The 26,858-nt window shown below is 42.4% G+C and overlaps 1 protein-coding gene across 2 annotated transcripts; it reads right to left on the bottom strand.

The window, feature by feature from the left end:
• Positions 1-3: 3 nt before the first annotated feature.
• LOC139376089 (dual specificity testis-specific protein kinase 2-like) lies at positions 4-26,858 on the bottom strand. 2 transcript variants are annotated; one of them, XM_071118266.1, is made up of 11 exons: positions 26,363-26,858; positions 24,168-24,475; positions 17,459-17,580; positions 15,332-15,380; positions 12,345-12,491; positions 11,920-12,002; positions 6,019-6,103; positions 5,798-5,881; positions 5,459-5,545; positions 5,167-5,305; positions 4-3,929 (listed from the first exon to the last, which is right to left on the bottom strand). In XM_071118266.1, the coding sequence occupies exons 2-11, from the start codon at positions 24,393-24,395 to the stop codon at positions 2,974-2,976; spliced, it is 1,980 nt and encodes a 659-aa protein (XP_070974367.1). In that variant the 5' UTR covers positions 24,396-24,475; positions 26,363-26,858; the 3' UTR covers positions 4-2,973. The 2 variants fall into 2 exon arrangements, with proteins under 2 accessions (XP_070974367.1, XP_070974368.1); XM_071118267.1 differs by having other exon boundaries at positions 24,168-24,414; positions 26,363-26,848.

The following is a 26,858-nucleotide window of genomic DNA, read 5'->3' as shown; positions in this document are numbered from 1 at the left end:
ACCTTTATAGGGTCACCAAAAGAAGCAAAATAAACATTTATTTAAGCGATTGGGAACATGTTCCTTAAACAAAGTACAACTCAAACCAGATTTGGATTAAAACAAGCGTTCTGCTAATACATGTTCATAAATCAGCCAAGACTGGAGGGGAATAACAACAAAATAAAGAATTTGAACAATCAATATCACAACATTGCATCCAGACAAACTGCATACAAAGTAGTAAGATGTCAAATTGATCTTTTTATAAATATCAAAATAGATCCTCTATGCAAAACAATCCTGACACAGTTTACATTTATTGCATAGAAATGTAGTGATAAACGAGATTAACATTGTTCTTTTCAAGTGCAATTTCCTATTAAAGTAGTTACTGACTGGAGTATTTCAGTATATCAAAACAGGTGCCAAGGGAGTCATGAACCAAAGCACGAGTGAGTGAGCCATCCACACCAACTAGTGCTGTTTGCACAGCTTATACTCAACGGAGCCGCTGACCAAAAATAGGACCCACTGACAAGTGTGGTGGATCACACATTCAAGCCACACTCGACACATTCCTCTATACATAGAGCTATAAAGTAATCCTTTGGTAGATTCTGAACCAGTTTCTCTCTAAGCAGTCATCTGAAAAACAATCCTTAAAAATGTGCACACCAACATATAGGCCTGCCAAACATTTCAAAATGTTAAAGGTATGTACAAACGATCACATTTCCAGTGCTCGTGGGGGTGTACATTTAAACAAACTTGTTTTACTGGTAAGTTTACTGTTTAAATGCTCTGTAATGTACATTTTTATTAGTCTCCACAAGAGACCTCAGTAGTCTGGTAAACCACTCATTAACTAGCTCTTTAATAAAAATGGTAAGGATCTATTCCCTACACCTTAGCTTGGAATCGTTCATCTGAAACGCACAATCGTCCAGAACAAAAAAATACTACCAGTCACAATGAATCTTAAGGCAGGGATCTCAATGTTGGGAAGGCAGTGAGTATGCCGTTTTTCATTCAGACCACAACCCTTTCTCCATGTTAAGAGTGTTAGATTTGTTACTTTCATATGTATAGTTGAAGTCGGAAGTTTACATACACTTTAGTTGGAGTCATTAAAACTTGTTTTTCAACCACTCTACAAATTTCTTGTTAACTATAGTTTTGGCAAGTCGGTTAGGACATCTACTTTGTGCATGACAAGTAATATTTCCAACAATTGTTTACAGACAGATTATTTCACTGTATCACAATTCCAGTGGGTCAGAAGTTTACATACACTAAGTTGACTGTGCCTTTAAACAGCTTGGAAAATTCCAGAAAATGATGGCATGGCTTTAGAAGCTTCTGATAGCCTAATTGACAACATTTGAGTTAATTGGAAGTGTACCTGTGGATGTATTCCAAGGCCTACCTTCAAACTCAGTGCCTCTTTGCTTGACATCATTGGAAAATCAAAAGAAATCAGCCAAGACCTCAGAAAATAAATTGTAGACCTCCACAAGTCTTGTTCATCCTTGGAGCAATTTCCAAACCCCTGAAGGTACCACGTTCATCTGTACAAACAATGGTACGCAAGTATAAACACCATGGGACCACGCAGCTGTCATACCGCTCAGGAAGGAGACGCGTTCTGTCTCCTAGAGATGAACGTACTTTTATGCGAAATGTGCAAATCAATCCCAGAGCAAAGGACCTTGTGAAGATGCTGGAGGAAACAGGTACAAAAGTATATATATCCACAGTAAAAAAAGTCCTATATCGACATAACCTGAAAGGCCGCTCAGCAAGGAAGAAGCCACTGCTACCAAACCGCCATAAAAAAGCCAGACTATGGTTTGCAACTGCACATGGGGACAAAGATCATACTATTTGGAGAAATGTCCTCTGGTCTGATGAAACAAAAATATAACTGTTGGGCCATAATGACCATTGTAATGTTTGGAGGAAAAAGGGGGATGCTTGCAAGCCGAAGAACACCATCCCAACCGTAGAGCACGGGGTGGCAGCATCATGTTGTGGGGGGGCTTTGCTACAGGAGGGCTTGGTGCACTCAAAATAGATGGCATCATGAGGACAGAAAATTATGTGGATATATTGAAGCAACATCTCAAGACATCAGTCAGGAAGTTAAAGCTTGCTTGCAAATGGGTCTTCCAAATGGACAATGACCCCAAGCATACTTCCAAAGTTGTGGCAAAATAGCTTAAGGACAACAAGGTCAAGGTATTGACGTGGCCATCACAAAGCCCTGACCTCAATCCAATAGAACATTTGTGGGCAGAACTGAAAAGGCTTGCGCGAGCAAGCAGGCCTACAACCTTACTCAGTTACACCAGCTCTGTCAGGAGGAATGGGCCAAAATTCACCCAACGTATTGTGGGAAGCTTGTGGAAGGCTATCCAAAACATTTGACCCAAGTTAAACAATTTAAAGGCCATGCTGCCAAATACTAATTGAGTGTATGTAAACTTCTGACCAACTGGGATTGTGATGAAAGAAATAAAAGCTGAAATAAATAATTATCTGCTTTTAATCTGACATTTCACATTCCTAAAATAAAGTGGTGATCCTAACTCACCTAAGACAGGGAATTCTTACAAGGATTAAATGTCAGGAATTGTGAAAGACTGCGTTTAAATGTATTTGGCTAAGGTGTATGTAAACTTCTGACTTCAACTGTACATGTACTTCCATGCATTTCCCTATGGGGCAGAATATAATCACAATAAAACATCAAGGAGTAGGCAGTGATTTAAAACCAGCATACACACAAATAACATCAAGGAATTAGAAGAACCCTGGTTTAGGGACACCTTTAAGAAAAAAAATAAGCACTTTTCAGTATATTAAATAAAAACAATCTTGAAAAAATAATCTATCTGCAAAGCATCGATAAAGATGATCTGAGGGTCTCTCTGAGGAGTGTCTCTCAAAGCGCCTTTTCTCCATGACCTGTTTTAGTTCTAGATGTCACACTTAAGATGGCAGTTCTGTGGAGGCGTGTATGGCCGTACATGGCACCAGTACGATGGGACTCAGATGGCCTCCGTTTGTGGCTGGGCTGAGGGTGACAGTGGAACAGGAGGTCTGTTGCTGCTGCTGCATGCCCTCCTGGTCCTCAGCCTCCATCTCCTCACACATAGACACCACGCCTCTACTGTCCTCCACTGGTCCTCCATTCTGGCCCTGCATGGGGTAGAAGTGTTTGTCCTTGTCCTCCACTGGGCTCCCTTGGCTGCTAGAGCAGTCCATAGCCTCTGCACTGTCACTGGGCATGGGAGAAGGAAGCCAGCTCTCATCTATTCTGTTCTCCTCCTCTTTCTTTACCTTTTCTTGACCTCCATGGTACGGTGGGATCTCTATCACAGCATATTTCCTGGCCCAGGCGGTGAGCACCTTCTGCCTGACCTCTTGGCCCAGCTGGGCCGGGTCACACTTGTAGACAGTGGCAGAGATGGGACAGGAAGTCGGGGGGCAGGAGCCATCTGAGAGGGCCAGCTGGGGGGAGGCGGGCAGAGAACGGCACTGCCTGCCGGTGAACCAGGTCTCCTGCCACATGCCCGGGTGGACGGGGGCTCCAGAGTGGGTCTGGGTCCCAGAGGAAAACACGCTGTCCTGGATAGAGTGCAAGTCGAACATCAGGGAGAACACGGACTTGCTTGGCACGTCAAAGAACTTGATCTTGCCTCCGCACAGGTCCTCACGGGCATTGAAGGGGTTGATCTTGCGGGCCCCTGGCACAGCCCTGGGGCCTGGGTTGTAGTAAGGGTCATGGACATTGACCTTCCTGCCTGGCTTGCGGGAGAAGATGTCTGACTGGCTGCGGGAGAGCCAGATGTTGCGACGAGGACGTGGTGATTTGGGAGGGATCTTGTCGTCCTGCAGACCCAACGAGTTTAACCTCTTAATCCCCTGGACCTTTTCACCTGGACCTGGAGAGAGAGGGAGAGAGAAGCAACAGTCAAACATCTCTTCCTCACAACACATGGGATTGTTATGAAGTGTAAGTTCCCAATGTAACCACCAGGGGGCAATATAAGCCAAGAACAACAGTACAGGCAAGAGAAACAAACAAGGCACAGACAAATTTTTACATTGAAGTAAATTGCATAGGTGGAAACATATGCAAATTGTTTATAAGATATAATGTAGAAATACTAAATTGGACTGGGAAGCCGAAGGTAGACAAACAGTGAAGAGGGAGTGACTGGCCGAGGAAGGAAAACTAGCTAAAAGTACAGAACCGGTACTCCCATGAACCAAATTAGAAATGAAATAGAATCTGAGAAAAGACGAATGATTTCCAACATACTCTCTGTGTACATGGTGGTTCCCACTTAGCAACATTACTGTAGCTTATTCTTTGTTTCACAAAATCGGGTGTTTGAGAAACACTTAAGAGCTTAGAAATGTACGTCATGTTAAATTGTAGTAAGGCAACTTGAACCTGCAAGCAAACACTATCATAACAGTAGAGGAAAGGACTGGGGAAAGTAAATTACTCTTTGGGACAGAGCTGGGAGGGAAAGGACAGCCCTGGCTTGCCACTGGACCTATTTAGAGTAGACCTGAGGTACATCCAAAATGGCAGCCTATTCCCTATATAGTGTGAGCCCTGGTCAAAAGTAGTACACTATAAAGGGAAAGGGTGTAATTTGGGAGGCAACCCTAGGGGATACGCAACAGGCAGATTACAATGTGGAGCAGCTACTGGCAGCCTCACTGCTGCTTGGTTTACAGCTTCTTCCTGGTTCCAAGAAACTATTTGTCTGCACTGTGCAGTCTTGACACTGTGCAAGAAACTGGGTGTCAAGTGGTGCAGGACTGTAGGCGAACACATGGCAGTCAGGGGGAGTTGCCACTATGAAAATCAATAATGTCAGGCAAACTTTTAATGTCTGTACAAGTGCATCTGCAACACTAGATCACAGACTTGGAGATTCAAAATCATGTGTAGTGGACATTGAAGGGAAAGTGGTAACTGAGGGGCATCTTTACACTGTTGTAACTGTTTTAGGGAGTTCATCTGGTGGTGATGTTTGTGGTTTTGATAATGCTAATGTTATGCTATCCTCATAAAATTCAACTCGAGAATGAATAAAACAGTCCCACTGCCTTGGCAGTCAGTCTTCTGAAGGGGCTTTAGATATGAGGTGATTGAGACATCACCTTTGGGGATGGTCTTCTTGTCATTTTCCCCACTGAGGGGGATCCTCTCTCGTCCAGACTCCTCTGCCTTCAACCGACACAGGATCTCCTCCAGCCTCTTGACGAGCTCCGGGAACGAGGGCCGCAGCTTGGGGTCCATCTGGAGAGAGGGGATAGAGTAGCCAGGTCAAACAAGATAAGGGGGTACTACTAAATCAGATTATGTTACTAGTTTCTTTTCCATACAATCAAATACACATTTTGGAAGCAGTCGTGTGTTTTGGAATAATTAAGAGATCGAGGGCAGACTCACGTTGCAGCAGTTGAAGGCCAGCTGTAGGAAGTCATGAGGACAGTCTCCTACCATGTGCTGGAAGGCATGATAATCCAGGCCAAAGTTCTATCAGGGAGGGAAAGGAGAGAGGGAGTAGGGGGAGAGGTCAGACAGGAAATCCATACTTTGGGATGTTATCCATGTTCATCTATTTTTGGCATCTAACCCAACATATTGAAAGAGCTGTGCTCTTCTAAACCACCCCCGGTGCCAACATCATGTCAACTAGACCAGACATGAGTGTAATGAGTGTTTGTCTTATGTAATGTCAGGATGTATCAAGGCGATAGAGGACAGAGGAAACTGAACAATCCTCACTTCAGTGCGAGGAAGGTAATCGGGGTCGGCCTGTATTCGGGCAATGATCTCACAGAGGACAATACCGTAGGAGAACACATCCGCCTGGAAACGGAAGAAAACAGAGAGACAGACATTCAAGATGAGTTCTTAGCTTGGGTTGGAGGGGGTTGTAGGAGACAAGTGGTCCAGTTTAGTTCAGGGTGAGGTCAAGGTTTAGAGTTCAGAAGTCAGGGACCTACCTTCTCATTGTAGGGTTCATCTCTCAGCACCTCAGGAGCCATCCAGAAGGGAGAGCCCACCACCGCCAGCTTCTCCCCCTCACCACTGCAGGCACAACACAAGTACAGCAAGAAAGACGTTAGACTGGAGGTTATGTCTTTTGGGTGAGAGAATAATGCAATTAATTACTTCATTCAATTTGACAATTTTTATCACAACAATTAGCAGACAAACCAAACATTTGATGTTCCTTCTCCATGACTGTTTTGAGGAACAAGTCTATTCATGATCAGGTACAGTGCCTTGCAAAAAATTATCCAGACCCCTTTGGATTTCTTCACATTTAATTGTCAAAAAAATTACAATTAAATCAATTGTAACACAACAATCCAGACAAAATATGTCAAAGTGGACGAAAAAAAACTTTTTTTAAAGACAAATAAAAATGTAATAACTAAAATATAGTAGTCGTTGCATAAGTATTCAGCTCCCTGAGTCCATATATGTTAGAGTCACCTTTGGCAGCCATTACAGCGAAGAGTCTTCTTGGGTAAGTCTCCAAGAGATTTGCACACCTTGATTGTGCAATATTTGCCTATTATTCTTTTCAGAATTCTTCAAGCTCTGTCATGATGTTGGGGATCATGCTTCGCCAGCAATTTTCAAGTCTTGGCTTGCCATAGTATTTCAAGCTGATTTAAGTCAATACCGTTACTTGGTCACTTAGGAACCGTCACTGTCTTCAACTCCAGCAACTCCAGTGTAGATTTGGTCTTTGGTCGTAAGTTATTGTCCTGCTGAAAGGTGAATTCTTCTCCCAGTCTCTGGAGTAAAGCAGACTGAAGCAGGTTTTCCTCTAGGATGTTGCCAGTGCTTAGCCCTATCCAGTTTATTTTAATCCTGAAAAACTCCCAAGTAATTTCCGATGTCAAGAATACCCATACCATGATGCAGCCACCACCATGCTTGAAAATAAGGAAGCAGTTACTCAGTGATGTGTTGATTTGCCCCAAACATAGGGCTTTGCATTTAAGCCAGAAAGTGTATTCCTTTGCCATGTGTTTTTGCATTATTACTTTAGTGCCTAGTTGCATACAAGATGCAGGTTTTGGAATATTTGTATTCTTCTTTTCACGCTGTCATTATTGTGGAGTCACTACAATGTTGTTGATCCATTTGTTCTCTCTCATCACAGCCAATGAACATTTTAAAATCATCAAATGGCCTCACATGCCGAGTAGACCGGGCATGCACGTGCGTCCACGTGCATATTAATTTTGTCCAGCCACACCAGACGCGATCAGGACGCGCAGGTTGAAATATCAAAGTGAGCTCTGAACCACCTATATTAAATTGGGGACAGGTCGAAACATTCATGGCCATTTAGCCCGCTAGCTTGCTGTTGCTAGCTAATTTGTCCTAGGATAAACATGGGGTTGTTATTTTACCTGAAATGCACAAGGTCCTCTACTCTGACAATTAATCCACAGATAAAAGGGTAAACCTAGTTAGTTTCTAGTAATCTTTCCTCCTTCAGTCTTCTTTGGATTTTATATGGAGGTTGGCAACCAACTTTAAGGTGCATTGCCACCTTAATGCAGACGAGCAGTTTGGATGAAATGATTGAATAACATGTATGTGTAAATATATTTTGCAATGCTCGTGCAAGTAACGGGAGCTGTGTGGTCAGCATGTCATGGTAACATCCCTAAGCAGTTTCATTCCTGTACTGCAGCTCAGAATGATGACTATCTTTGAGCTGTCTAGGTGGTTTAATACATAATGCACAGCATAATTAGTAACTAGACCATTCTTAAAGAGAGTCAATGTCTGATTTGTTATTGTTAACCATCTACCAATCACTGCCCTTCTTGATAAAGATTTTGAAATAATCTGTGTTTGAAATTCAATACTTGACTGAGGGACCTTACAATGTAGATGTATGCATGGGGAACAGAGGTAGTCATAATAATTTTTTATGTCAACCCCTATTATTTCACACAGAGTAAGTCCAGGATTTATTTTGGGGTGATTTGTTAAGCAAAACTTTACTCCTAAACTAATTTAGGCTTGCCTAAACCAAGGGGCTGAATACTTGTAGAAAGGCTATATTGTAGTCGTTTAATTTTGTATTAATAAAATAAAATCCTCCACTTTGACAGAGAATTGTGTATATTGTTGAGTAACAATTGACATAAACACATTTGAATCATCCTACTTTGTAACACAAAATGTGAAGAAATCCAAGGGGTCTGAATACTTTTGCAAGGCATATGTAATAAGTCCTAGCCAGGAGAGAGCGGGGCCTTCTTAACCTGCTCTGGTATTATTAGCCGAGCGCTCCAGTTTATTCCTGACCTGAACAGTACTTCATGTTCCTTCCTAATCAAATGGCCCCCTCCTACTGGCACATGTCCATCCCTTTACCTCCCAGTCCCACATTCATTTCGTACAGAGAGATTTAACTGGACTGACTCAAAAGGAGCAAATCTGAAATAACACACACACACACACACACACACACGTTGAAGTCGGATGTTTACATACACTTAGGTTGGAGTCATTAAAACTCGTTTTTCAACCACTCCACAAATTTCTTGTTAACAAACTAGAGTTTTGGCAAGTTGGTTAAGACATCTACTTTGTGCATGACAAGTACTTTTTCCAACAATTGTTTACAGACAGATTATTTCACTGTATCACAATTCCAGTGGGTCAGAAGTTTACATACACTAAGTTGACTGTGCCTTTAAACAGCTTGGAAAATTCCAGAAAATGATCATGAAAATGGTCATGGCTTTAGAAGCTTCTGATAGGCTAATTGACAACATTTGAGTTAATTGGAGGTGTACCTGTGGATGCATTTCAAGGACTACCTTCAAACTCAGTGCCTCTTTGCTTGACATCATGGGAAAATCAAAAGAAATCAGCCAAGACCTCAGATTTTTTTTTAGACCTAAACAAGTCTGGTTCATCCTTGGAGCAATTTCCAAACGCCTGAAGGTACCACGTTCATCTGTACAAACAATAGTACGCAAGTATAAACACCATGGGACCACGCAGCTGTCATACCGTTCAGGAAGGAGACGCGTTCTGTCTCCTAGAGATGAACGTACTTTGGTGCGAAAAGTGCAAATCAATCCCAGAACACCAGCAAAGGACCTTGTGAAGATGCTGGAGGAAACAGGTACAATATATATCCAGAGTTAAACGAGTCCTATATCGACATAACCTGAAAGGCCGCTCAGCAAGGAAGAAGCCACTGCTCCAAAACCGCCATAAAAAAGCCAGACTACGGTTTGCAACTGCACATGGGGACAAAGATCGCACTTTTCTGAGAAATGTCCTCTGGTCTGATGAAACAAAAATAGAACGGTTTGCCCATAATGACCATCGTTACGTTTGGAGGAAAAAGGGGGGCGCTTGCAAGCCGAAGAACACCATCCCAACCGTGAAGCACATGGGTGGCAACATCATGTTGTGGGGGTGCTTTGCTGCAGGAGGGACTGGTACACTTCACAAATTAGATGGCATCATGAGGACAGACAATTATGTGGATATATTGAAGCAACATCTCAAGACATCAGTCAGGAAGTTAAAGCTTGGTTGCAAATGGGTCTTCCAAATGGACAATAACCCCAAGCATGCTTCCAAAGTTGTGACAAAATGGCTAAAGGACAACAAGGTCAAGGTATTGGAGTGGCCATCACAAAGCCCTGACTTCAATCCTATAGAAAATTTGTGGGCAAAATTTGTGAGCAAGGAGGCCTACAAACCTGACTCAGTTGCACCAGCTCTGTCAGGAGGAATGGGCCAAAATCCACCCAACTTATTGTGGGAAGCTTGTGGAAGGCTACCCGAAACGTTTGACCCAAGTTAAACAATTTAAAGGCAATGCTACCAAATACTAATTGAGTGTATGTAAACTTCTGACCCACTGGGAATGTGATGAAAGAAATAAAAGCTGAAATAAATTATTCATTCTCTCTACTATTAGTTTGACATTTAACATTCTTAAAATAAAGTGGTGATCCTAACTGACCTAAGACAGGGAATTCTTACTAGAATTAAAATGTCAGGAATTGTGAAAAACTGAGTTTAAATGTATTTGGCTAAGGTGTATGTAAACTCCTGACTTCAACTGTGTGTGTGATTACATATACAGTGCCTTGCGAAAGTATTCGGCCCCCTTGAACTTTGCGACCTTTTGACACATTTCAGGCTTCAAACATAAAGATATAAAACTGTATTTTTTTGTGAAGAATCAACAACAAGTGGGACACAATCATGAAGTGGAACGACATTTATTGGATATTTCAAACTTTTTTAACAATTCAAAAACTGAAAAATTGGGCGTGCAAAATTATTCAGCCCCTTTACTTTCAGTGCAGCAAACTCTCTCCAGAAGTTCAGTGAGGATCTCTGAATTATCCAATGTTGACCTAAATGACTAATGATGATAAATATAATCCACCTGTGTGTAATCAAGTCTCCGTATAAATGCACCTGCACTGTGATAGTCTCAGAGGTCCGTTAAAAGCGCAGAGAGCATCATGAAGAACAAGGAACACACCAGGCAGGTCCGAGATACTGTTGTGAAGAAGTTTAAAGCCGGATTTGGATTCAAAAAGATTTCCCAAGCTTTAAACATCCCAAGGAGCACTGTGCAAGCGATAATATTGAAATGGAAGGAGTATCAGACCACTGCAAATCTACCAAGACCTGGCCGTCCCTCTAAACTTTCAGCTCATACAAGGAGAAGACTGATCAGAGATGCAGCCAAGAGGCCCATGATCACTATGGATGAACTGCAGAGATCTACAGCTGAGGTGGGAGACTCTGTCCATAGGACAACAATCAGTCGTATATTGCACAAATCTGGCCTTTATGGAAGAGTGGCAAGAAGAAAGCCATTTCTTAAAGATATCCGTAAAACATGCCGTTTAAAGTTTGCCACAAGCCACCTGGGAGACACACCAAACATGTGGAAGAAGGTGCTCTGGTCAGATGAAACCAAAATTGAACTTTTTGGCAACAATGCAAAACGTTATGTTTGGCGTAAAAGCAACACAGCTGAACACCATCCCCACTGTCAAACATGGTGGTGGCAGCATCATGGTTTGGGCCTGCTTTTCTTCAGCAGGGACAGGGAAGATGGTTAAAATTGATGGGAAGATGGATGGAGCCAAATACAGGACCATTCTGGAAGAAAACCTGATGGAGTCTGCAAAAGACCTGAGACTGGGACGGAGATTTGTCTTCCAACAAGACAATGATCCAAAACATAAAGCAAAATCTACAATGGAATGGTTCAAAAATAAACATATCCAGATGTTAGAATGGCCAAGTCAAAGTCCAGACCTGAATCCAATCGAGAATCTGTGGAAAGAACTGAAAACTGCTGTTCACAAATGCTCTCCATCCAACCTCACTGAGCTCGAGCTGTTTTGCAAGGAGGAATGGGAAAAAATTGCAGTCTCTCGATGTGCAAAATTGATAGAGACATACCCCAAGCGACTTACAGCTGTAATCGCAGCAAAAGGTGGCGCTACAAAGTATTAACTTAAGGGGGCTGAATAATTTTGCACACCCAATTTTTCAGTTTTTGATTTGTTAAAAAAGTTTGAAATATCCAATAAATGTCGTTCCACTTCATGATTGTGTCCCACTTGTTGTTGATTCTTCACAAAAAAATACAGTTTTATATCTTTATGTTTGAAGCCTGAAATGTGGCAAAAGTTCGCAAAGTTCAAGGGGGCCGAATACTTTCGCAAGGCACTGTATGTATATATATTATATATATATATATATATATATATATATATATATATATATTTTTTTTTTACTTTGGGATTCAATTTGAGTCTTGATCATGTCATGACCATGTTTGATAAATAAGCGCTTCCGTGGAAATGACTTACTCTTGGTTGGGAATCTTCTCAGCAAGACCAAAGTCCCCTACCACTGCCGTGTAGACATTCTCCTCAGACTTGATCAGGCAGTTCTGAGGATAAACAGTGAGCATACATTCCATCATCAGCTTCCATCAAAGCCCCCATGCACAAGCCGCCGATTTAGCCAGATAAACACTTCTTACAATAACATTATGTACTCTGCAGAAAACCAGTTTCCAACTCCCAAGGTTTGAAGAACAGAAACTGAAGCGCGTGTTGCTGTATATGAAGGCTGACTAGATCGATGATTCTTATCTCGGTTGTAGAAAGGAGACACAGGTGCATCTGAAATTGCAACCTATTCCCTATATAGTGCACCAGAAAAGTAGTGCACTATGTAGGGAATAGGTTGCCATTTTGGATGCATCCATCCACAGTTAACAGCCACCCACTTTGGAGGTTAGGTCCCGGTGGAAAATGCCTTTGGAGTGCAGGTAGCCCAGGCCATTGGCGATCTCACAGGCCAGCTTGAGCCTGGCAGCCCAGCTCAGAGGCTTGTTGCTGTCCAACAGCTGCTCCAGGTTCCCACCGTTGATGTACTGCAGAAAGGTCGAGAGAGAAAACACAATGCTCCCATTATTAAAATTAGGCTTCCGTACAAAAGTACACATTACTAGTATGGCTTAAATGCACATTATCTTGAATTCAATTTCCATATATAGGCCTACTGTGTGTACCCTATATAAAAAGGAGATAAGAGATAAGAGATAAAAAGAGATAAGGTACTGCACTATAAGTCAAGTCATTGTTACAGCATCCTGTCAGTCATTTGGGGCTACTCTACACACCACTCCATTCCGAAAGACAGGTCAAAGAACTCAATTGAGTTACTCTGAGCACTCTAAACATAGCATCAATCTAATGCCAGGCACATTTGGGGACAATGACAGTGACAGACACAGACGGGACTGTGTGCAGGGAAAGCAAAGTGAAGTGGGAATGTGCTAGAAAGTAGCTCTCTCTTTTACGTTGTGCATGTCAGCTTTAATCGCGACAGGCTTGGCTGTCCCATATACAGAACTACTATGGTGACAATTAATTACAGAGAGAAATGAAAGTGGACAAGAGTAACGAAGAGAGTAAGACAGACTGACTGACCTCATTTCTCTGGGCCTCCCCAGTGGTTCTAGACTGTTGTGTTTTAGTTTTCTTGGCAAACTGTCACAATGACTTCATTGATGGCTTAGGAAAGTTAACATAACTCAAAAGTGTCTGTGTTCACACAGCTGGAACTTGTGAATATCACAATATATGAACACAGCCTATACCGTTTAATGGGATTAGTGAGCAGAATTGGGTCTGCCCAAAGTGAAGAGGTTACAACGTCACTCACTTTTGACTTGTGCTTCAGTCTACCTTTGTTCAGGTAGAATGTTTGAAGTCGGCCTGATAGTAAGTCAACCTAGACAATATACTGTCCAGGTAGGCCTATAGTTTACCACAGGATATGCATGCGATACCAGTGAAACAAATTAACTTCAAGTGTGTTGGATATTCATGTCCATGGGTCTAAGCTTAGGCACTAAAAGCCCCCCATGCTGTAAGGCCCTCTACACTACCTCCTCTGTCTTCCCTCCCCCTGCCCTGCAGACCATTCCCAAACCAATCCCAGACGCAGGAGAGGATTACGTCGGCTTTACCTTACAAATTCCTCTGTAGCCCCCCTGCATCTGTCGTCTGCATGCCTAATGCTCCACTAGGAGCCTCCCCTAAATGGGTGAAGCCCAGACAAATCTTGCTGCCAGTCGGTCAGTGTGGATATGATCCACTCCATGCATCCAGTAGGTTTATAGACGAGACTCTCCAGATCAGAGGAGTGAGCGAAGCAGCGTAGGCCAATGCTAGGCACACAGGGAGGCCTGTTTTAGGTTTTAAGGCCACATCACCCCACCTCCACCCCAAACCCTGTCACCCAGAGAAGGGAGTGTGAGGCCATTGACACGTGATCACAGATCAGAGACAGCAGGAGCAGTGGACAATAGGAGAAGAGGGGCAAAACCCAGGAAGTTGAAATGTCTTAACATGGAGTAACAAATCTACACAGATGCTATTCTTAGAATTTCTCAACTGATATTATTGACCAGCTGAGGAAACTTTCCTCAAACTAAATAAAAGCCGGGGTACTATGGGGGGAAAAAAGCTAAGAAAGATGGAAAGAAAATGGGAATTTCATTGTCTCGTGACCACTGCAAGCATCTTCAAATAATGTTGTAATCCCCAAGTGGGTCATGGATTACCCAGATTATAATGCTCCTAATCTGTATTTGCCTAATGTGTAGCCTAGATCTATCAAGCAGTGGGAAAGCAGTGCGAAGGTTACTGTGCCAACCCAACGGGCCCAAGGAGCTTTATACGGAGGAGTGATTGTATCTAAGCCTGTGGCTGCACAGTAACTTGACTCTTCATTTCCTACCATGGAGGTCCGTCTGGCCCATCGCTAAATTCAGGATCCAGTCAGAGTAAACAGTACTGGTAGCTAGCAGCTAGTTCTTATAACACAGCAGTAGCTACAAAACATAACCACACGATGCAGTGTTTTCAGTATTCACAGCCTGTGGCTTTAGGCTGCTGACATCAAAGCCCAAGAGACTGGGGGTGGGGTGAGCAGAACCGATAAACTGCGAGAGCGGCATCACAGACGTTTCCCTCTCTCCCTCCCTCTTCATCTCCATGGATCCACATATTGGATAACTTCCTGCTATCGCTCACTTGACACGAGTGCTTGGGTGAATGTGATGTGGCAGACAGTCGTAAAGCTTTTTCCCTAACTAATCAACGCTAATCATTAGCAACAAGAGAGCATGGACACACACACACACAGGTTAAAAATAAGATGAGCTTGAAAACAAACCTTAGCCCTAATGGAACCCATCCCCTGGCTGCTCATTGAGAATATCAACACACACAGCTTTATTTGTGCACATGTAAACTGTTCTTTCAGGCGAACACAAGGTTCTTCCAATTACAGGTCCCTGTACTGGGTGATGTGTCAATGTTCACCTGAGAAAACCCCTGGGCACACAGTCAAACACCTTTTCATTATATTCACACCGCTACCTTTTAGAGGGTTCTACTTGTCTGAGACTTACTCATGTAATATAACATCAAACTGACTGTCCTGCAACATGACTCAGAGGGGAATATGACAGTATTAGCTACATTAAAAGCAAAACACATCTCGGCCTATACTGACGCTAGAGGACCCATCACGTTTCTAGAATCACATTCCATTATCGAGTGGACAGAAAACTGAATAAGAAAACAGAGTGTCTCAAGGTTCCAACCTGAAACGTGACAGCCAGCAACAGTCAGCCTACATCGGAGATACCCATCTTATAAGAGGCTCTAAGACACAAAGAAGAACAGTGGTTCCTCTTACCTCAGTCAGAGCATGGAGCTGGCCTTCCTGAACACACACACCCATGAACCTAGAGGAAGACAAAACAAAGAAAAAAAAGACTGGTCATGTTTCCATGTAACTACCACAGTGATACATGTGGTGGAGACATATTTCCTGTTGTGCTTCTCTCACGTTGCCAATTTCTTTTAGAATCCTGATCTATATTGACATGACCAAGCTATTGGCGGTCCAGAAAAAAAACATTTGAGTGGGCTGTGTATAGATGTCTGTGTTTGCACAGGCAGCCCATTCCGAACTAATTGGTCTTTGGACCAATCAGGTCAGGTGTGATTGGGCAAAAGACCAATTAGTGGAAAAAATATCTGACTTGGGCTGCCTGTGTAAATGCAGCCTCAGTTGTACAAAATGTCAATCTGTCCGAAGGACAACAGTCCTTTTTTTATTTTTTTACCCCCTTTTCTCCCCAATTTCGTGGTATCCAATTATTAGTAGTTACTATCTTGTCTCATCGCTACAACTCCCGTACGGGCTTGGGAGAGACGAAGGTCGAAAGCCATGCGTCCTCCGAAACACAACCCAACCAAGCCGCACTGCTTCTTAACACAGCGCGCATCCAACCCGTAAGTCAGCCGCACCAATGTGTCGGAGGAAACACTGTGCACCTGGCGACCTGGTTAGCGTGCACTGTGCCCGGCCCGCCACAGGAGTCGCTAGTGCGCAATGAGACAAGGATATCCCTACCGGCCAAACCCTCCCTAACCCGGACGACACTAGGCCAATTGTGCGTCGCCCCACGGACCTCCCGGTTGCGGCCGGCTGCGACAGAGCGCGAACCCAGAGTCTCTGGTGGCACAGCTACCAGAGACCACTACGCCACCCGGGAGGCCACAACATAGTCCTTTTGAGATAAAAATTACAATGCTCTTGGTGTGGAAATGGTTAAATATTTCTGCACTGGTGGGCTGCAAGACAAGACAAGAGGTGCAAACAAGAATGTCATTTTCAGGGGGAAAACAAGGTTCACTCTCTTGAGCTGCATTCAATCTCTTTTTCCTCTCTTTTCTTGAGATACTGCTTACAAATCTTAACAGGCCGGAGTCACAGTCAAGTCTTTTTTCTCTAAATTACACAAATTGCCTGTATCAATATCCTAACACACGGGCCAGGCCGTATGCACAGCGAGTGTTGGAGCCGCTAGAGTTATGACCCAATAAACGTGAGACTTTGTGGGTCCTCAAAGGGCTCCTCAGACAAAGACCCCCTCATGCTCGTCTGCCCACCCCCACAGAACTGGCTGCAACAAAGCTGTGATTGTAGCACAGCACTTACAGACACTCTCTCTTTCCCACCCACCACCTACAGCAGAATGTGAGCTCTGTAGAATATCATCCAGTACAGAGACACATTGCGTGTTCAGAATGGCAGGAGTCACAGAGAAACTTGAACAACCTCCAGGATCATGCAAAGCCTCGGTCAGCCTAATCCATGAGGTTATTAAATTCACAGATTAGAAATAGCTGGTCATACAATTATGTATCCTAAACATTATGTCCCATCATGATGGGTTTGGTCAAATATTTATGCCCATTTTACAGGCTCACAACGCTATACGAAAATAAAACAGCCTTGGTGAGAAGAAAGTGGAAAAGGAAAGGGCGTACATGTCAATGAAATCCAAACTCAGGATGTCGTTCCAGAAAACCATTGTTAATAGATTTCTGACCTGCTTTCTGCGGAATCAGGGAGATCAAGGTCACCCAACTGATTCCATTAGAAAGGCGAATGTCATTTTGACAAATAGCTACAGATCCAAATCTAAAAAATGACTGATATTTAGTCACATTCTAAAAAAATACATTTAAAAATGACAGATTAGGCTAGAAGTCCATAAGAAAATAAGCCTACTTATGAATATGGCACCATAACTCAACTTTACTATCCCTGTATTTTACACATTTTTTTTATATCCCCTTGAGATATAATTAATTCAACACCATTGCATAATATTGCAGAAGGAATTTTATGTTTCTTCAATGGACAGATCGATATACAAACTATACAAAATATTGATGATGGTGGTGTGCCGAAGAAAAATTATGCTGAATATAGTTAGTGGTAGACATCATTTTGTTTCCTGGAACTCACCGGAGGATATTGGGATGGGACAGTCTGTTCATCAGTTGGACCTCTCTCAGCATGTTGGCTCGATTACTGCTCAGTTTGTTCATCTTCAGAGCCATCACCTGGCCCGACACTCTGTGGCGCACCTGCAACAAACACAACAATCCGGTCATTTAGGCGATATCTAGGAGGTTACACTGAAAATATACACTTCTCTCTATAACCATACAGATCCCTTATCAATATTCCCTTCTAATGAGGACACTACTCTCAAAACATGATCAATATTCCAAGATCATGGAGCATGACTTGCTCTACCCTTGCTCTAACCTTTCATTCCAAATCCAGAAACCATAGCAATAGGCCTGCTGACTCCCTATTTCTACTGTGAACGAGGTCAGTTACTGACCTTCCTTGCAGCATTATCTCTGATGTGATCAAAGATAAGTGGCTGACTGTCATCCACAGTTGTGCACTAGAAGGAACAGTGAGCCGAGGCTAAGAAAATGTAGTCTATGCTTTGGTAGAGAATACATAGCCGAACACCTACAACAATACAGAACTCTCTCTGTATATCGCTAAGCTTAAGTCGGATTGATATGCTTTCTCAGAGGGCCATAACCACAGGAAGTTATGCATTAGGGTGAGAAAATGGTGAGCTTGATCTGCTACTGCTCACTTCCTCCAGCTGAAATATTAAGACATTGAAACCAACAGTCACCAAGAATATACTAAAATCGCTCCACTCAGGTCAAAGTCTGCAGGTACAAAATAAATACAATGCATATAAATGGTTATATACTGTGCATGTTATATTTTTCATAATCACTATGATCACTTTCCTACAGATATGAGTTGTATATCAACACTGTTGGAGAGAGGAGATAAAAGGAAGTTTGAGGTACAGAAAAAGGAAGCAGACCGATCTAGGCCTTATTTATGTAGCATTTGGATGAGTCTCTCCAGTGATAAATGCTTCTTTAGCACTCTTGAAGTTCAAGTACAAAGAAGGAGCTAGCCTTCCTCTTCCCTGGAGTAGAGAAGCAGGCAGCAGATGGCCTCCTCTAGACCCTCCCCACTCACTCTTTCCCCACCAGGAGAGAAAATAGAAGAGTCTGGCTCAAACAAAGACCCATAGGCTGCTCCAGCAAGGCTCTGCACTTCCAATCTGTCTCTCCAGCTAGTCAATACCTAGTCATGCTAACACGACACAGTCTAAGAAACAGATCATTCCATTGATTTCATGCATTTTCAAAGCAATGTAGATCTATTGTCCGTTTGCTTAGACAGATATGGAAACCTCATTACACAGTAAATATTTGGGTCCATTAAGTGAGACGACAAATCAAACTGACAAGCAACGAGGGTAAATATCATTGCACTCATAAAGCCCAAGTCATCACATGAGCCAGAACCATAGTATCTCGAGTGGAAAAGACTGGAAACAGCTAGGGATGCACAATATATCGGAATCTGACGATTTTAGCTAAAAATGCCAACATCGGTATCGGCCCAATGTCTAGTTTAACGCCGATGTGCAAAACCAATGTCAAAGCTGACGTGCATACCTATATAACGTAGGTACATGATGTAATGACTAGAGGTCGACCGATTAATTAGGGACGATTTCAAGTTTTCATAACAAATCGGAAATCGGTATTTTTGGACACCGATTATTTAAAAAACTATTTTTTTTACACCTTTATTTAACTAAGCAAGTCAGTTAACAACACATTCCTATTTTCAATGACGGCCTAGGAACGGTTTTTACCTTGTCAGCACAGGGATTCAATCTTGCAACTTTACGGTTAACTAGTCCAACGCTCTAACCACCTCATTACATTGCACTCCACGAGGAGCCTGCCTGTTATGCAAATGCAGTAAGAAGCCAAGGTAAGTTGCTAGCTAGCATTAAACTTCTTATAAAAAAAACAATCAATCATAATCACTAGTTAACTACACATGGTTGATGATATTACTAGTTTATCTAGCGTGTCCTGCGTTGCATATAATCGATGCTGTGCGTATTCGTAAGAAAAAGGACTGTCGTTGCTCCAATGTGTACCTAACCATAAACATCAATGCCTTTCTTAAAATCAATACACAGAAGTATATATTTTTAAACCTGCATATTTAGCTAAAAGAAATCCAGGTTAGTAGGCAATATTAACCAGGTGAAATTGTGTCACTTCTCTTGCGTTCATTGCACGCAGAGTCAGGGTATATGCAACAGTTTGGGCCGCCTAATTTGCCAGAATTTTACGTAATTAGGACATAACATTGAAGGTTGTGCAATGTAACAGGAATATTTAGACTTATGGATGCCACCCGGAACGGTTCCGTATTTCACTGAAAGAATAAACGTCTTGTTTTTGAGATGATGGTCGAATCCGGAAACTATATTAATGACCACTGAGTTGCAGTGCCTTAAACCGCTATGTGTTATTATGTTATAATTAAGTCTATGATTTGATAGAGCAGTCTGACTGAGCGATGGTAGGTAGCAGCAGGCTCGTATGCATTCATTCAAACAGCACTTTTGTGCGTTTGACAGCAGCACTTCGCAATACTTGAAGCATTGCGCTGTTTATGACTTCAAGCCTATCAACTCCCGAGATTAGGCTGGTGTAACCGATGTGAAATGGCTAGCGAGTTAGCGGGGTGCGCGCTAATAGCATTTCAAACGTCACTCGCTCTGAGACTTGGAGTGGTTGTTCCCCTTGCTCTGCATGGGTAATGCTGCTTCGAGGGTGGCTGTTGTCGATGTGTTCCTGGAAGCTATACTGTTACACTGGCAATACTAAAGTGCCTATAATAACATCCAATAGTCAAAGGTATATGAAACACAAATGGTATAGAGAGAAATAGTCCTATAATTCCTATAATAACAACCTAAAACTTCTTACCTGGGAATATTGACGACTCATGTTAAAAGGAACCACCAGCTTTCATGTTCTCATGTTCTGAGCAAGGAACTAAACGTTAGCTTTTTTTACATGGCACATATTGCACTTTTACTTTCTTCTCCAACACTTTGTTTTTGCATTATTTAAACCAAATTGAACATGTTTCATTATTTATTTGAGGCTAAATTGATTTTATTGATGTATTATATTAAGTTAAAATAAGTGTTCATTCAGTGTTGTTGTAATTGTCATTATTACAAATATATATATATATATTTTATTTATTTAATTTTTATAAAATCGGCCGATTAATCGGTATCGGCTTTTTTTTTGGGGTACTCCAATAATCGGTATCGGTGTTGAAAAATCATAAATCGGTCGACCTCTAGTAATGACACCATGTAAAATTTTGCGCTATATGTGCAACACAGCAGTCCTAACCTAGCCCACAATGTCCATTGTGTGGATCGAGCAGTCAACAATTCAAACAGTCATTGAAAGAGTAAGAACATTTCAGCAAGACAACTCAAAGGCGAAATCCATTGACGCCAAGATAATGGAATTCATTGCCCTTGACAATCAACCGTTCTCTGTCGTGGTCGAGCACCGGTACACAATACCAAGTGCGCTATTTTTCAGATGTTGCCCTACCGGAGTTACACAGTAATAGCGTCACTGCTATTAGCTTCACGACTGACATTTGGACCAGCGATATCAGCCCCATGAGCATGCAGAGTCTAACAGCAGTGGGTCGTCAAGGATTTCGTGCTGGGGAAAGTCGTATTGTATGCTCATGAATGTGCTGGTTGTCATACCGCTGCTGCCATTTCAATGCCATTTGAGAACATGTTTGACACTTGGAAACATGAACACACTAGCTAGCTCCATTCGAACAACTGACTCGAGAAATAAGCTCATCAACTGTGCCTGCAGCAGATGTGATACCCTCGGTCATGGCACTGAAACGCCTGCTCAACAAAACTGCCGACACCGGCTGTGAACAAGCGATTCGGTGGCATTCTCTCTTTACTGGGTCGACACCATGCTCGATGCTATGTAAAAGGACCGCTACGTCGATACAGACAAGAAACAGGGTTTACATGAAATGTTACATACACAGCTGCACAAGATGGAAACGGACACAGTGACAGTGCGCACAGAGGAAGAGAGCTGAAACTTCACTGCTTTAAATGTATGATGAAATCCTGGTTGAGAATGAAACGACTGAACAACGAAACAGCACAGCAAGTAAGTGACAGAAATAGGTTTTGATTATGTTTTACTGGTAATGGGGACATACGTAAATGCCAACGAAATAACATTTGGTCAGTGTGGTGTGTGTGTATTGTGTAACCTTTAACTAGGCAAGTCAGTTAAGAACAAATTCTTATTTATAATGACGGCCTACCCTGGCCAACGCTGGGCCAATTGTTCATCGCCCTATGTGACTCCCAATCACGGCCGGATGTGATACAGCCTGGATTAGAACCAGGGACTGTAGTGACACCTCTTGCACTGAGTTGCAGTGCCTTAAACCGCTATGTCCATGTGTGTGTGTGTTAACTATACTAGAATGCTTAAAAGGCCGGTAAATCGGTATCATTTTTTTGGGCAAGGAAAAGATCAGATATTGGTATCGGCCAAAAAAAGTTAATCGGTGCATCACTGGAAACAGATGATGCTATAACATTATAATGGCCCCAAGGATCAAACAGCGTTTATAACATGGCTGAGCGTTCAGGTTAATAGAGGAAGAAATGTATTTAGCATTTGTTCAACAAGAGGAATACATGTAGGGCAGCAGGCCCCAATCATGTTGAAGTTGGATGGGCATTCCCTCCCTAAAATACATGGTGTAATTACTTCCCCTCAGACAGCCTGGGGCAGGAGCCTACACGCTGCCCTTCCCCCCCACCAAGTCAGTGATCGGTACTGTGTGAGTGGTGTGCATTAACCCTTTGAATTCAATGAGCAGTGAATGAGCGGTCCCAAGGCAGACTGCTGTGACCATGCTCGGAGGCAGGCAATAGCATACACTGTGCCGCATGGCTCCAGACCTAGCAACACCTTCACTTCTTTCAATTAAACTGAGGTTATCATTTACTATTAGATATGTAAACTGCTCAGCATTCTATTTCTGTTCCATCTGTATGTATGACTAAGATGCAAGACATGGGACATGGGTGGGTGCTGACATTATTGTGGTACTTGTGCAATCAAAAACAGAATACTCTGATTTCAGTAGGTAGGGCTGAATTCTAAAGTCTACAACTAATTGCATTGAAAATAAAAATGCAAATAGGCTTAACTTCCAAGAGTGCTGAGGGTGGAGGAAATGAAAACGGGAGTTACAACAAAATTGAATGTAGGCAGTTTACTGATGTTTTGAGGTCAGGTTAAGGACTTGACCTATCAGATGTCAACAGCCATTTCTGTGCGAGTACCAACTCTGTCAGGTTGGGTTAGTGTAATTTACGATACAGCACTTACCCGAGAGCCATTGTAGCCTAACTACCAGTCCCATCACTAAACCTCTTCAGAGGGAGCTCTCCGAGGTGTAACCACATCGACATGGAAATATAGAAGGGCTTTTCGCTCGTCCCAAATCAGTCCATTGTGAGAGAACCGATCAATGAAATAGGGAGAGGCCACATGAGTATCTGCATGCTCTAAGGGCCTGTCTGACCTCAATAGGGGCTGGTCCATAACCTAACATCTCTGGGTGGTTTGGAGGGAGGTGCAGGGTTTTCCTACTCTGCACAGAAGTCAATGTATTAGCTAACTGTATTGCGGACCACTGACATGTTTAATTATAGAATGAGGGCTGAACTCGGTGTATGAGATCATAGGTTTCTTAGTAATCCGGTGTGTGTCCTTATTGTCACACACCGGATAGGTGGAGTGAAATGACACACCATTGCTTTACAGTAGGGATAAGCAACATTGCAGGGAGTGGGGCCACAAAAAAATCGTAACTTATCATGAGGAGCTACAATGGCTCACGGGACTGAGTACCCACATCCATACCCACACACGCAGTCAGAGCCAGCCCTAGCCTTTTGGGGGTCCTAAGGGAAATGTTGTTGCAAGGTTTTAGAGTTGATTTCCTGCAATTCTACAAAATTTTCCAATGGGGCAGAGAGAAATGTTTGCAGTTAATATGATATCTGAGAGAGAGTGACTAACAAAATCAATTTGCCCCCCCCGGGCAATAATTTGACCGTGATTATGACCATGACTACAAGTTTAGATGGCTGGCTAGACTAATTAACCAATCGATTTTTTGTTGTTGTTGTTGCTGCTGACATGGGCTAAGTGACTGACAAAAACTGCTGATGTACAACCAAATCTCAAAATGTCAGCCCAATTATTTTTGACCAAACTTTTGACCAAACACATCAGATCTTCTAACCAATCATGGTCAAAAGGCCAATAAGTGAAAAAATAAATATAAAAATGTGTCTGCCTGTAGAAACAGGCCTATGTACTGTTTGACATTTTTTAGGTACATGATGCAATTTAGGACATGTTGCATTTTTGCAACTGTAGGTCTCACAGGGTTAAGCTTAGATTAATTTAAAGTAGGGATGCCAATAATCTGAGATTTGTTTTGGTACAAAATCTCTTTCTCTGAGCAATCGCATTCATATAAAATAATTTCCAATTTTTTTATCCGATATTTTACCAGTTATGTTTTTTATAGTCTGTTTTTATCATCTTTATCAAGGGTACCAATAACTTGAGGTGACTGTGTGTTGATATGAATTAATTACAACACCTACCAGGCATAAACCTCTTGCATTTCAGGTCAAGCATAACAAACTCACCCTGTAGACCTCTGAGAAGAAGCCAGAGCCGATCCACTCGCAAATGAAGTCATCAAGGCGCGTCAGGCAGGAGAAGGCACTGATGAGGGCACGGTAGGATGAGGGGCACACTCTTCCCACCTGAGATGGGGCCCATTCCCCTCCTCCTCCACCATCCAGGTCATCGAGCCGGTCAGGCCTCATGGAGGGGAATCCGGCGATGGAGTTGCGCTTGTTCCGATCCATCATTGCCTCTTCACTGTGAACTCTGTGGAGGACTCAATGAAAGTTTCACATTTTCGACAACTCCTTTGCAACCCTTTACAGCCCTAAGGGGAAAGAAACACAAAAATCCTATCTCAGCAGGCAGACTGAGGAAATGGTGTGTTTGGGTGGTTTACAGGCTGCAGAAGACCAGCCAGAAAACACAAAAAGATGACCATTTTCAGCTGTTATCCGTAGCATCTGTTTATCTGTAGCATCTGTATGGAAAAAAATGGTGATGCATGTACCCCTGAAGTATTGTAACTCATAAGACTGTGTGGTGTGATCTTATACGCATGTCGTTAATTTAAGATGGAACACGTCGTGTTGCCATGAGGGGCATAATGAGCCTAATCTATTTAACACATTCCTCTAACATTTCCTAAATTTTTTCCCTCAAGACAAAAAACAAGACAAAAAATAAAGACAAAAGCATTACTTTAGATAAGTTCAATCTTCTTAGACACACACGGCAGGGCTCCAACCCCACCGCTCTCAACAAGTTCACAAATAATGGCTCTAATAGGGATTGGTTGTCCAATTATATGAGATTAAGCCAAGATAAAGCTAAAGTACAAGACTGGGATCCAAAACAAACCAGGGAGCCATGAACAGGAATAAAAGGAGACATAAGAACCCCATAGTAATGATCATAGGAAGCACAGGTCTACTGAGTTTACTCAAAGGGCTGGTTGTCCTCCCCTTTTCTTGAGTTAGTGACTTCACTAGAGAGGATCTATTAAACTCTGGGAAAATAATTATATTTAATTCAGCCTCTTGTGAGATTCCCATCCCCCATCCAATCCCAAACTAAATCTTTTTGCTGCTTGAGCCGTATCCTTAAAAATGATGTTATCAAAAAGCACCTTTGCCAATTAGCATTTGTATGATAATGATCAAACACCCACTGCCAAGAATGAGTAAAATAGCCACTTGAAACAAATCAGCTTTTCAGAAGCAGAATGAATGTAGAACATATGAGTTAGTTCTTCCATTTCAATTTCTGCTAGGCCTTGTCTGGGTAAAAAAAAGAAGATACATTTCCCTTCATTCAAAGTAGAAACAACATAAATAACGGATGTCATTTCAAACCTTCCACAGCCACATTGTGGCTACTGCATACAGGCAAAGAGGGATTTCTCCAGTCTAAACACTAACTTCCCTCCCTAGCATCTCAGCAGTAGCTACACGTCATAACTGGTGAAAAACAACAAGGCCAGTGTGGACATAATGCATGCTTCCAAAGTGATACATCGCAGACTCAACTATAAAGGGACTCTGCAAGGAAAAGTGGAGGAATTTTAACAGAGGGCTGGGCCACTAATAAAAAAACAAAAACAGACGGGACATCCCTGTGATCCCCTGAGGCAATGTTTTTTTTAACCTATACAGCTGTGTAAACGGGCTACAATAACATGTGTATATTGTAAATCATCCTAACAGGGGGGTCAGCTGGTTATGAGGAAGTGCAAGATTGATAATCCCCATTAAAAAAAGGATGAGTGGATGAGGGTAGAAAACAGAAAGCATTATGTATAGGCCTATAAATGATAATATTGTTAGGTTTCTGTTGTGAAATAGCTAGTCAACGAATTGCATTCTCCACATATGAGTTATTCTTAGTTTCACTATCTGAGCCTTATCTGTTGTAAATGGTGCGTATCAGGGATGGCAACAGCATACCTGACATTCCTGAGATTTTAAATAATGACCGAGTCTTGTTCATAGGAGGGCCCAATTTCTCCTGATCTGGAATCAACCTATAACCTAGCAACGAATATATCTTGAGCTTGGATACAATATGCTGACCAAATGATTGTCTAGTTAGTTACTAAATGGTCACATTACTGTTAGTTAATTTGAATGGCTGGCTTCGTTAACTAACGAGCTTGCTAAACTAGCTAGCAACCTCGCATGCTGGCAGAAGTGGCAGAGTTATCAAGAGTTCTTACCTTGTCGTGTGTCATTAAAACGATGAGATGATGGACTCTTCAACAACTTGATGAAACAGGCCAAACTTAGTTCCATCTCACTGCAATAATAACTTGCAGGCTATTTGATATACTCCCCATGAACGAGCTGGTAGAGTAACGTTATCTAGCCGGCTAACTTTATTGTGGTTAGTTGGCTAGCTCGCTGGTGTAGCTAGATACCGTTAGCTAGTTTAGTTTGTCAACAGTCCAAGACGAGATGCTAGCTAACGTTAGCCACTCCAGTTCGCTAACAAACTAGAAGTTATGCAGCCAACGCCGAAGTAACTCTAGCTAACTACACGAAGTATAGCTGACCTCAAACCGTAAACTCACAGTCCCCCTTATGTGGCATTTTGTTTTCTCATTAGTAAGACACAATTGCCGTCTGCCGTGGTTAGATATTTCAACCGTTTGACAGCTCTGCTGCGCAGTGTTGTCTGGCTCCTTCAACACTCCCACTGACCTGCCCTCCTCC

This window comes from Oncorhynchus clarkii, chromosome 20 (genome assembly GCF_045791955.1).
Source record: "Oncorhynchus clarkii lewisi isolate Uvic-CL-2024 chromosome 20, UVic_Ocla_1.0, whole genome shotgun sequence".
In the NCBI taxonomy this organism is placed as follows: domain Eukaryota; kingdom Metazoa; phylum Chordata; class Actinopteri; order Salmoniformes; family Salmonidae; genus Oncorhynchus; species Oncorhynchus clarkii.
This window is presented reverse-complemented; position numbering and strand designations above follow the sequence as displayed.

Coding starts and splice junctions, on each gene's coding strand:
- LOC139376089 (XM_071118266.1), bottom strand. CDS start 24,395: ATGATGGATCGGAACAAGCGCAACTCCATCGCCGGATTCCCCTCCATG. Junction 6,104..11,919: donor GAGAAGATTCCCAACCAAGA/GTAAGTCATTTC, acceptor TTGTGCCTGCAG/TGGTGAGGGGGAGAAGCTGG. Junction 5,546..5,797: donor ATTACCTTCCTCGCACTGAA/GTGAGGATTGTT, acceptor CCTCCCTGATAG/AACTTTGGCCTGGATTATCA.